Source organism: Micromesistius poutassou, assembly GCF_964030765.1.
Source record: "Micromesistius poutassou genome assembly, chromosome: 3".
NCBI lineage: Eukaryota > Metazoa > Chordata > Actinopteri > Gadiformes > Gadidae > Micromesistius > Micromesistius poutassou.
This window is the reverse complement of record NC_140273.1, coordinates 22,885,446-22,897,945: the sequence shown is the minus strand read 5'-3', so window position 1 is coordinate 22,897,945 and position 12,500 is coordinate 22,885,446. Positions and strand designations below refer to the sequence as shown.

Genomic DNA, 12,500 nt, shown 5'->3' with positions numbered 1-12,500 from the left:
AAAGTGTGTAGTTCAAAACGTGACTCAGCTTTTACTTCTCGGCCACCTACAGAGTTTGTTATGTACGATCATTCATAAACCCCGTGTTATTCCCCGTAGACATTTGACCGAGGGAACCGGAGCCTCGGAGGCGGGACTTATTCTTCAGAGGTCCATGAAGGAAACGGAACGGAAGTTAACCAATCAAAGACAAGTTACTGGAAAACTTAGTTTGGTCCATGAATAAAGACAGAAATCCAGCACTTTCCAGCTCTTCACAGTCATTAGGTATTCATCGTTAGACATATATCGTGATGTACCGTTATAGGATTGTCTTACAAATACATTGATTATTGCAGAGTCGCTGTATGGCAGACCATGTGTCGCGTGTCGTACTGTGAGCTTCCCTGTGGTTCCCGCCCTCATAAAGAACCACACTCACATAGTGGGAAGGAGCTGTACGCACAACTCATACACGTAATGTTTTCACGTGTGTCATGTGGGGTCCAACCAGCAACGCGCCGCCAGTACAAAACCAGAACGCCGTCAAAAGAAAAGGATTCACCTTCTAATAGCCTTTGTTTATCAACACATGACTAAGATATTATATGACCATCATTGAATTTCTACCCAGGTGTGTGTGTTAGACCATTCAACCTTTTCTTATTTCACGTTTTCTCGTTTCCAGCTCGGCTATACGGCTCTGATAGTGGCCTGTCACTATGGCAACACCAAGATGGTCAACTTCCTGCTACAGCAAGGGGCAAGCGTCAACGCCAAAACTAAGGTAGGAGAAAGATAACAACAATAGTAAAATAAGAGTAACAAGAGAGCGTATTTTTGACCGCACACGCTCTGACGTTTCAACATTACGTGTGTGTATAAACGATTAAATGTGTTATTTGTGTGTGCAGAACGGTTACACACCCCTCCACCAGGCCGCTCAACAAGGGAACACACACATCATCAACGTGTTGCTGCAGCACGGGGCCAAACCCAACAACACCACTCTGGTAGGAACACCCCCCCGCCTTCAGCACTGTAGAGCTACTAACACGACCGCTTACTACTAGGCATGGGCGATTCGCGAACGATTCGGTCAGAACGAACGAATCCCGAAGGTGAACGACGAGAACTGATTCCCAAAAAGAAGAGAACTGATTCCTTTTTTTTTTAACATAAAATAAAAATATGGTCACGTAAATAAAAGATACAAACGAACAGAGCTTCGTCTCCCCTCGACTTCATATTGATTGAGTCTAAAACGTTCTCAAACCACACGTAATGCTCGAGCGGCGTCGTAGGCTAGTGCTACAGAAATTAGCTGTTTTCCCCGAGCACCGTCACCGTCTGAGACCTTCTGGTGGTTTAAAAGGCTCCGTTTGCGGGCGTACCTCATATTTAAAAGCAGAGCGGTGAGGCCAGACACCTGAGATGCCCTGCCAAATGACGTAACGGACCATATGACTTAACAAACTGAACGAACGAATCAAACGAACGATTTGTGATAGTGAAGGGAACTGAAAGAACTGATTCCCGGAAAAGAATCATTTTGCCCATGCCTACTTACTACACATCAACCGTTAAGCTACACTGGCCTGGCTTGACTGATTTGCATCTCCATGACAACAGGGCTACCCTTTGGAAGGTGTGTCTTTGAATGCTTTTGGTTTTTAAACGTGGTAACATGTCTTAATACACGCCACGGTGTTTGTGGATGTGCCAAACTCCGTCTGAGTAGTGGGTGATTTTGGCGTGTGCGTCTGAGAGAGAGAGCTATGCTTTCTGGACACTTGTAGTATAACACCAGTAAGGTGTGTGGCACGTTTCATACACGGCATCGCTCACCGTAACGCACAACCACTGAGAAGGTATCACTGAGTGGCTGTGGGTACAGGTCACCCTGTACCCACCGTAACGCACAAACACAACCACTGAGGAGGTATCACTGAGTGGCTGTGGGTACAGGTCACCTTGTACTCACCGTAACGCACAAACACAACCACTGAGAAGGTATCACTGAGTGGCTGTGGGTACAGGTCACCTTGTACCCACCGTAACGCACAAACACAACCACTGAGAAGGTATCACTGAGTGGCTGTGGGTACAGGTCACCCTGTACCCACCGTAACGCACAAACACAACCACTGAGGAGGTATCACTGAGTGGCTGTGGGTACAGGTCACCCTGTACTCACCGTAACGCACAAACACAACCACTGAGGAGGTATCACTGAGTGGCTGTGGGTACAGGTCACCCTGTGGGTAACATGCTCCCCTCCTTCCAACAACTTTTAAATCTCGTAGGGTTGAACTCGGGCTGAAACAGGAGTTCGACTTTAAGACCTTCTTGTCTTGAGTCGATGACAATACAACTCACAGACTTGTAAACTATTTTGTTTTAGATTATAGCGTACAGTAAGATTTTTTATGTTAACGAAGGTATTACTTTTAACATAACTAATGTATAAATAAATACCTTAGTCAACATAAACAACATTACTGAATGATAACTAGACCATTAGTTAACTGTACTTAATCGTTAGTTAAGGCTTGCATTAACTAATGTAAATGAATGGTTCATTATTGTACCCTTATTGTGAAGTGTTACCCAAACAATAACATGTTCCTGTCTGTCTGTCAGAATGGAAACACGGCTCTGTCCATCGCCCAACGTCTGGGCTACATCTCCGTAGTGGATACCCTCAAGGTCATCACCGAGGAGGTCATCACCACGACAACCGTAAGCTCATTCACTCTAGGTATATTATAACATGGGCCTGGAAGTTTTATTCAGACAAATATTCTTTCTCCGCTTTCTAATTTCAGACGGTGACAGAGAAACACAAGCTGAATGTTCCAGAAACCATGACAGAGATTCTAGATGTGTCTGATGAAGAAGGTGAGGAGGTTCTAGATGTGTCTGATGAAGGTGAGGAGGTTCTAGATGTGTCTGATGAAGAAGGTGAGGAGGTTCTAGATGTGTCTGAGGAGGTTCTAGATGTGTCTGAGGAGGTTCTAGATGTGTCTGATGAAGGTGAGGAGGTTCTAGATGTGTCTGAGGAGGTTCTAGATGTGTCTGAGGAGGTTCTAGATGTGTCTGATGAAGGTGAGGTTCTAGATGTGTCTGAGGAGGTTCTAGATGTGTCTGATGAAGAAGGTGAGGAGGTTCTAGATGTGTCTGATGAAGAAGGTGAGGAGGTTCTAGATGTGTCTGATGAAGAAGGTGAGGAGGTTCTAGATGTGTCTGATGAAGGTGAGGAGGTTGTAGATGTGTCTGATGAAGAAGGTGAGGAGGTTCTAGATGTGTCTGGTGAAGAAGGTGAGGAGGTTCTAGATGTGTCTGAGGAGGTTCTAGATGTGTCTGATGAAGAAGGTGAGGAGGTTCTAGATGTGTCTGATGAAGAAGGTGAGGAGGTTCTAGATGTGTCTGATGAAGAAGGTGAGGAGGTTCTAGATGTGTCTGAGGAGGTTCTAGATGTGTCTGGTGAAGGTGAGGAGGTTCTAGATGTGTCTGGTGAAGGTGAGGAGGTTCTAGATGTGTCTGATGAAGGTGAGGAGGTTGTAGATGTGTCTGATGATGAAGGTGAGGAGGTTCTAGATGTGTCTGAGGAGGTTCTAGATGTGTCTGAGGAGGTTCTAGATGTGTCTGATGAAGGTGAGGAGGTTCTAGATGTGTCTGATGATGAAGGTGAGGAGGTTCTAGATGTGTCTGGTGAAGGTGAGGAGGTTCTAGATGTGTCTGATGAAGGTGAGGAGGTTGTAGATGTGTCTGATGAAGGTGAGGAGGTTCTAGATGTGTCTGATGATGAAGGTGAGGAGGTTCTAGATGTGTCTGATGAAGGTGAGGAGGTTCTAGATGTGTCTGATGATGAAGGTGAGGAGGTTCTAGATGTGTCTGATGAAGAAGGTGAGGAGGTTCTAGATGTGTCTGAGGAGGTTCTAGATGTGTCTGATGAAGGTGAGGAGGTTCTAGATGTGTCTGAGGAGGTTCTAGATGTGTCTGATGAAGGTGAGGAGGTTCTAGATGTGTCTGGTGAAGGTGAGGAGGTTCTAGATGTGTCTGATGAAGGTGAGGAGGTTCTAGATGTGTCTGAGGAGGTTCTAGATGTGTCTGGTGAAGGTGAGGAGGTTCTAGATGTGTCTGATGATGAAGGTGAGGAGGTTGTAGATGTGTCTGGTGAAGGTGAGGAGGTTCTAGATGTGTCTGATGATGAAGGTGAGGAGGTTCTAGATGTGTCTGAGGAGGTTCTAGATGTGTCTGATGATGAAGGTGAGGAGGTTCTAGATGTGTCTGATGAAGGTGAGGAGGTTCTAGATGTGTCTGATGAAGGTGAGGAGGTTCTAGATGTGTCTGATGAAGAAGGTGAGGAGGTTCTAGATGTGTCTGAGGAGGTTCTAGATGTGTCTGATGATGAAGGTGAGGAGGTTCTAGATGTGTCTGATGAAGGTGAGGAGGTTCTAGATGTGTCTGGTGAAGGTGAGGAGGTTCTAGATGTGTCTGATGATGAAGGTGAGGAGGTTCTAGATGTGTCTGATGAAGGTGAGGAGGTTGTAGATGTGTCTGATGAAGGTGAGGAGGTTCTAGATGTGTCTGATGAAGAAGGTGAGGAGGTTCTAGATGTGTCTGATGATGAAGGTGAGGAGGTTCTAGATGTGTCTGAGGAGGTTCTAGATGTGTCTGAGGAGGTTCTAGATGTGTCTGAGGAGGTTCTAGATGTGTCTGAGGAGGTTCTAGATGTGTCTGATGAAGGTGAGGACTTCCAAAGGTCCAGACAAAATGAGTTTTCTCCGTACGTATCCTTGTAATAACTTTTTCAGATACTAATAATCACAAGCTGAGCCTGGTGTTGGTCAAATCAAAACCCTTCAGAGGATGTACTTTGAAGGGCGGCCATTGCCTCTGCCGGTTACATTGCAGCCACAAACGGGTTGCGAAGGCTTTGTTTGTTGTCGGCATTAGATTAGTAAACGGTAGAAGGTCCCAGCAGGGGTCAATGGGTGAATATCTCTCTCTCTCTCTCCCGTGCCGTCTCTCTCTCTCTCTCTCTCTCTCTCTCTCTCTCTCTCTCTCTCTCTCTCTCTCTCTCTCTCTCTCTCTCTCTCTCCCTCTCCCGTCCTGTCTCTCCAGGCGAGGACACGATGACGGGCGACGGCAGTGAGTACCTGAGAGCTGAGGACCTCAGGGAGCTCGGGGACGACTCTCTCCCCGGTCACTACCTGGACGGCTTCAGCTACATGAGCCACAACCTGGACCGGTGGGGCTCAGCCGGAGAGCAACGCACGCACGCACGCACGCACGCACGCACGCACGCACGCACGCACGCACGCACGCACGCACGCACGCACGCACGCACACACTCTCGCTCTCTCTCTTTCTCTCTGCCTCTCTCTCTCTCTACCTCTCTCTTTCTCTCTCTCTCTCCCTTTCCCTCTTTCTGTCTCTCTACCTCTCTCTCTCTCTCACTCTTTCTCTCTCTCCCTCTCTCTCTACCTCTCTCACTCTACCTCTCTCTCTTTCTCTTTCTCTACCTCTCTCTCTCTCTCTCTCTCTCTCTCTCACTCACTCACTCACTCACTCACTCACTCACTCACTCACTCACTCACTCACTCTCACACACACACACACACACAAACTGAATCTGTATGTGAATTGCTTTTATTACATCTTATTAAGCACAAAGAGCAAAAGTCTTATGCTTCGTTCCTCATACAGCCACATAGAAGCAACAATACAATATAAAGTCAATAGATAGTTAACAAGAAAAAGATGTAAAAATAAGTAAACACACACACACACACACACACACACACACACATACATATTCCAGTGTGGATACAGGGTGTAGTCAGTTCTGAAGTGTGACTGTGATGTGTTTATCTGATCTGAGTCCACAGGCCCAACCAGATCCCAAACCAACACTACCAAAGAGAGGGCCTTCTCATAGAGGACATGCTCTCCAGTCACCAGGTACTGAGAGGCTCTTCATGGGCCGCGCCTTCTCCTCAGAGCACACGAGTGGAATGAGACCAAGAACAGGTTCCTCTGCCTGAACGCGTGTCTCTGCTTTACGATGTGGTCCCTGGCCTCTAGGTGGCGTCTCTGTCCAGAGAGAACGATAAGGACTCTTTCCGTCTGAGCTGGGGAACGGAGCACCTCGATAACGTGGTCCTGTCCTCCAGCCTGCTGCATTCTGGGTTAGTCCACGCACACACACACACACACACACACACACACACACACACACACACACACACACACACACACACACGCACACACACACACACACACACACACACACACAAATGCATGCACACACACAAATGCATGCACACGTACACACACGTGCACATTTGGACATGCACAAGAGCCGGAACACAAAATTGCACATGCTCAACAAGCACGCATAATTGCATACATCCAGTACACACTTCCATATACACATATGCACACACACACACACACACACAGGCACTGTTCTTTATTTTGCACCATTCAAAAACTAGGGAGAGGGTTGTGTTTAGTATAAAGTGCAGCATGTCTCAGTGTCACACCTCACACAGATATGAGCACTGTGTCATTTACTTTGGTTAATCCACTGCTTCGTTGTTCCCCCTCTCGTCCACACATAATGTGTGTGTCCTTCTCTCTGTCTCTCGTGGCGTGGTCTCATGCTCCTCCTGTTGTGCCTCCTCTCTGTCCGCTCCGTCTCTCTCCGTCTCCTCTCTGTGTGCTGTGGTCTGTGCTGTCCTGTGTTGTGCTGCTGTGTTGCTGTGTTGGGCGCCTCTAGCCACTCTTCTCCGTGCCTAGACCATGACAACAGCAGGTGACTCCCCCCTGGACGGCCCCGCTCTGTTCAGTCTCCTCTGAGCATCCTCACTCACGTCACATGCATGTTTGTCTTTTTGTATGAAATAATAATATAACTATCATATCATATTATATAATGAGTGTGTGTGATGTGAACAACAATGATGTGAATGTCTTATAAAGCATCAGTAATCCTACCAAAGTAATCTTCCCTCCCTACTTGCAAATGTCATAATGTATGTGTTACATAGTTGTACGTGGAATTAATGCCGATGGCTTCATTGGTGTAATAGAAGTGGATTGACATGAGAACGCTGTTTCATCAGAGGACTGCTCTGCATGGAGACCCATCCAGTCTGAGGACATTAACACATTGTTAAACGTGTATCTGTTGACCCGAATTGAGAACAGCATTGTATATTATATATTGACAATGCACAAATAGAGTATGCTGTATTTAACAGAAGGATTCCAACATGGTATTCTGTCCCTATTCTGCAGCCAGTGTTGTGCATGAACTAGTTCAAAAGAACTAGTTCATTGAACAAGTTCATTTTTCTATGAACTTTGAACTGAACATATCATATTTTTAACTAAAGAACTTGAACTTGAACTAGTTCAGATTTTGTGACATTCTGAATTGATGCTTAGGTCCAGATGACGTGTTTATTAAATCGAGTTACTGCCTTAGTTGTGATGAATGAAACAGGTGTACAAATAATATCCACAAAAATCTGAGATTGTAGTGATGGGCAGCAGGTAATGGAGAGGATTCATTTAAAAAGTTAAGCACAGAATACTCACTCCCACAGTTTTTCTTCAGTTTCTAAAAAAAATGTATGAACTGAACATGAACTAGTTCAAAACTGAACCGGTGAACTATGAACGTGAATGTATTCATTTTCTTTTGTATGAACTGAACTTTGAACTAGTTCATGTGACGTGTGAACTTGCACAACACTGGCTGCAGCCCTGAACCCCCGTGTTGTTGTTGTTGTTGTTGTTGTTGTTTGTGTGTTCACCGCGTGTCCCCGGTGTCTCTGTCAGCTTCCTGGTCAGCTTCATGGTGGACGCCAGGGGCGGGGCCATGCGCGGTTGCCGTCACAACGGCCTGCGCATCATAGTGCCGCCCAGGAAGTGTTCGGCTCCCACGCGGGTGACCTGCCGCCTGGTGAAGAGGCACCGCCTGGCCTCCATGCCCCCCATGGTGGAGGGGGAGGGGCTGGCCGGCCGCATCATCGAGGTGGGCCCGACGGGGGCCCAGTTCCTGGGGTAAGGCCACGCGCTGCGCGTCGTGAAGGGGGGGGGGGGGGGGGCGACGCTCAGACCAGGGGGTCATCGTGTGTCCGTCGAGGAGAAGCGACCCCGCTGCGGGTCTACGAGAGGCTGCTTAGTGTGAGGCTGTTGGACAGATGGATGACTTTATTAAATGAGGTCGTCGTAGCAGCGGTACAATACAATCAGAAACACAAAAATACAATCACGAGGTAAGGGCAAATATTGATATTAAAACCAGTACAATGCACACTAGGCAATCACTATACACTATATACACAATAAGATGCTTAGCAGTTCCAGGATAATATTAAATAATATTAAATACTGAGCAAAATGGAACTTGGTGGATTTATAAGGTGCAAGAGAAGGAGAGATAAGTTGCAGTTTCATTTACAGTGACAAGATTTAAATTGAAATGATTTGTGTGTATTGCGTGGGCGTCGCTGAGAAGCGTTGTACAGTCCTAACGGCAACCAGGTAGCAATGACGAAGCTCAAGTAGGAAACATAGGTCTGCTCTCCAGAACTTTGAGAGTGGACCTCACAAACCAACCGCTGCAACGTGCTCACAAACTCTAGCGTGAGAAAAAAACGATTTAAGCAGTGACTTATTCCAGTTAATGTACAAGATTAAATCAAAAGACGGAACAGATCTGCACAAATGAACGAACCCAGGAGACGTGACCTCGTGCGTTGTGTGTGTTGTGTTGCCGTGCTGTGGCGTGCGTGGATGTGTGCGTTGACGTTCTCTCCTGCGTTCCCTCTACCTGCTGCCTACGGATCAGTAAGCTCCACCTGCCCACGGCCCCGCCCCCTCTTAACGAGGGCGAGAGCCTGGTCAGTCGCATCCTGCAGCTGGGCCCTCCGGGGACCAAGTTTCTCGGGTATGGGCCGCCTGCCAGGGGGCCCGCAGAACCCCTGGCCTTCTGGTTACCCCCCCCCCCCCACCCCCACCCCCCCCCCCCCCCTTCCCTTCAACTGTTTGATTCTGTCCCCTGCAACGACGTGATCCTTGTTTCCTAGCTTGTGTTCCTTTTGTTTTGATCCACACGTTTTGCCGTATCTCTATCGCTTATATAACAGTGTATTGTTATACACTGTTACTTTGTTTTGATCCACACGTTTTGCCGTATCTCTATCGCTTATATAACAGTGTATTGTTATACACTGTTACTTTGTTTTGATCCACACGTTTTGCCGTATCTCTATCGCTTATATAACAGTGTATTGTTATACACTGTTACTTTGTTTTGATCCACACGTTTTGCCGTATCTCTATCACTTATATAACAGTGTATTGTTATACACTGTTACTTTGTTTTGATCCACACGTTTTGCCGTATCTCTATCACTTATATAACAGTGTATTGTTATACACTGTTACTTTGTTTTGATCCACACGTTTTGCCGTATCTCTATCACTTATATAACAGTGTATTGTTATACACTGTTACTTTGTTTTGATCCACACGTTTTGCCGTATCTCTATCACTTATATAACAGTGTATTGTTATACACTGTTACTTTGTTTTGATCCACACGTTTTGCTGTATCTCTATCACTTATATAACAGTGTATAATGATAACAAGTTATTTTACAAAGTGCTCCATGTTAGTTTAGAGTTCCCAGGTAATTAAAGGTTCCCATTTGCTAGCTATTAGCATATTACCTAGAAAAGGCATACGTACATTTTCTCAATAAAATCAAACAAACTGTTGTGACTTAATTTCACTTCAAAGCAAAAGCTTACAACAACAGAAAGAGTGTTATTTTATAGGACAGAGATCAAGGGACGTTTTGTATTCCTCTTTACAATTTACTCCTAACTTTTTTTTTGAGTTTTCTGTGTTATTTTCTTGATGCTGTACATAGAGGAGGCCTTATTCTGATCATAACTGCGTACCTTAAGGGTTTATTTGGTTATTTTGCCATGTTTGCTTTAGTGGCCATCTATGACTTAAAATTGTTCACATTTATTTCATTTTGTTTTTAATTTTGCATTGTTATTAAGCACGGCACAAACATAATGGACTCTGCTCTGTGTAAAATACCAGTGATCATACAAAGTATTTCTGATTCAAAGAATGAGAGCTTGTTAAGGACGCAGGGTCTAAAATAACAACAGAGCGCCGCACTGAACACTTTCACTGAAACATTCATCTGACCAAAAACAAACATGGCTTCGTCACAGGCTTGATCAATTCTGAGCAAAGTAAAGTAATTAACGCAAACATTGCCTTCTCACCATGCTACGTTATTCAACCTCACCTAATTTATGTTTGAAATAAATAAATAATGTATGGCCACGTTGTGCACAGAGCAGAGTTCAATCCCCAGTGCGTTTCATCGTCCTTTACTCCAGTTATTGTTTGCTCCTCCCCCGCACTTGTGATAAATTCCCTTCACCTCACTCCACTTCCACACTCGTCCTCCTCTCTTGTACCTCTCTTGTACGGACGTGCAGGCCTGTGATCGTGGAGATCCCCCACTTTGCTGCCCTGCGTGGGACGGAGAGGGAGCTGGTGATTCTGAGGAGCGAGACGGGGGAGAACTGGAGAGAGCACCACTGCGACTACACCGAGGAAGAGCTCAACCAGATCCTCAACGGCATGGACGAGGGTGAGGGAGGGGGCCTGTTGACGAGAAGTCCCTTTATGCACACGTACATACGGGTTTCGGTTTGGCACCACGTCCATGGTTCACACAGTCTGAACGTGGCAGAGACATTCTCTGGTACACCACAAACGTGCTGTACCCGTTTTTGTTTCTTTGGAGAATTTCATGAATGATGTTGGATAATATAATTGCAAGGGCTAGGAAATGCAGAGTCATTTAAAAGTGTGAGCTGCACTGCATCATTTCAGCTACTAAGCGCGTGACTTGGCAACACTTCCAACGCAATATAAATTGTATTACTATGCAAAATATCTTCCATTTTGAAAAAAGGTGAAGCCATTTTAACGTAGCACGTGCGACTCTGGTGTGTCTGTAGAGCTGGACTCACCGGAGGAGCTGGAGAAGAAGAGGATCTGCCGCATCATCACCCGGGACTTCCCGCAGTACTTTGCCGTGGTGTCGCGGATCAAACAGGACAGCCACCTGATTGGCCCGGAGGGCGGGGTGCTGAGCAGCACTCTGGTGCCCCAGGTGCAGGCCGTGTTCCCAGAGGGAGCCCTCACCAAGAAGATACGAGTCGGACTACAGGTGACTCCACCCACCCGCCGGCACCCGGCCTTTGTCCTGTGTTCGTATCTGATGAAGAGAAACTTCTTTTTAGGGAATATAATAATAATACATTTTATTTGGAAGCGCTTTTCAATCACTCAAAGACACTTTACAGATGAGGATGAAAAATAAGTAATTAAAATACATTTAAAAACACAGAAACACAAGAAAACGCAGAAAAGTAGATACATTGTAAATAGAACAGCACAATACAACAGTCAGATAGAACAAAAACAGAATTAGGAAAGGTAGTGGTTAAGAATTATAGGCAGAATGGAACCGGTGTGTTTTGAGTAGTGATTTGAATAGTATGAGGTCATTGCAGTCACGGATGTGTTTGGGGAGGGAATTCCAGAGGGTAGGGGCAGCAACGGAGAAGGCTCTGTCTCCCCAGGTTCTGTGCATGGTTTTAGGGACAGTGAGAGGTTGGCATCAGAGGAGCGGAGGTGACGGGGAGGGGTTTGATTTAATATTAGAGCATGATCATGGGACATAAGTACAGGCAGCAAAGTTACCAAGGATACATTCAGTGAGGGTGAACAAGATTCTTTATTTTTTTTAATACTTAGTTTTTATTGAGCATTTTTGCAACAAAACAATGATATAGACAGTACAGATAACAGATACAACTGTCGGCACAGCAGTATTCTTTTGTTATTATCGCAAATGTTGCATGGGTCACAGAGGTTGTAGAATTGACTTTATAGCTACCGGAAAGCAAACAGTATTATAAGATATCAGACATCACAACACATCACAAACCACACCCTTATTTTAGCAAATATATATTCAATTTTGTCCATCTTGCAATATATATGAACAAGATTCTTATAGGGAAACGTTTGCATTGTGGGTAGGGAATACACAGTTAACAAAGGGTAAGTGGGAGTGACCATTCTGAGCATTTAGGATTGGCGGGAGAGGCCAAGTTAATTTGCAATACACTAGAGGGAAAGTGGACATGTCTGCAGGTCTGTGAGACAGGGCTGCGATACAGTTAAACAAATCTACACAACAAAGACGTCAGACAGCATCAGACTCAGTGGCTCCAGTGGGAACGCAAATCTGAACTCCCAAGGTCCAAGGAGAACGTAAACAGTTCCTTTTAGATTAGACTAGTAATCATACAAACAAGGTTAATGTAAGGTTTATAATTGTGAATTATAGTTATGATTAATATTTCCACGACAGTATCCAAGTCGTTCATC

At 45.5% G+C, this 12,500-nt stretch overlaps 1 protein-coding gene across 1 annotated transcript in view; it reads left to right on the top strand.

Moving 5' to 3' along the window:
- Positions 1-12,500, top strand: part of LOC311341179 (uncharacterized protein) — a gene marked incomplete at its 5' end in the record, with an annotated part of 46,063 nt that overhangs the window by 30,156 nt on the left and 3,407 nt on the right. Inside the window, 12 exons of the mRNA XM_084466065.1 lie at positions 668-766; positions 894-992; positions 2,623-2,721; positions 2,808-2,880; positions 5,110-5,236; positions 5,877-5,949; positions 6,073-6,176; positions 6,770-6,805; positions 7,837-8,061; positions 8,852-8,950; positions 10,532-10,686; positions 11,060-11,271. Coding sequence (XP_084322191.1) covers positions 668-766; positions 894-992; positions 2,623-2,721; positions 2,808-2,880; positions 5,110-5,236; positions 5,877-5,949; positions 6,073-6,176; positions 6,770-6,805; positions 7,837-8,061; positions 8,852-8,950; positions 10,532-10,686; positions 11,060-11,271 — 1,401 coding nt within the window. The remainder of the gene's footprint in view (positions 1-667; positions 767-893; positions 993-2,622; positions 2,722-2,807; positions 2,881-5,109; positions 5,237-5,876; positions 5,950-6,072; positions 6,177-6,769; positions 6,806-7,836; positions 8,062-8,851; positions 8,951-10,531; positions 10,687-11,059; positions 11,272-12,500) is intronic.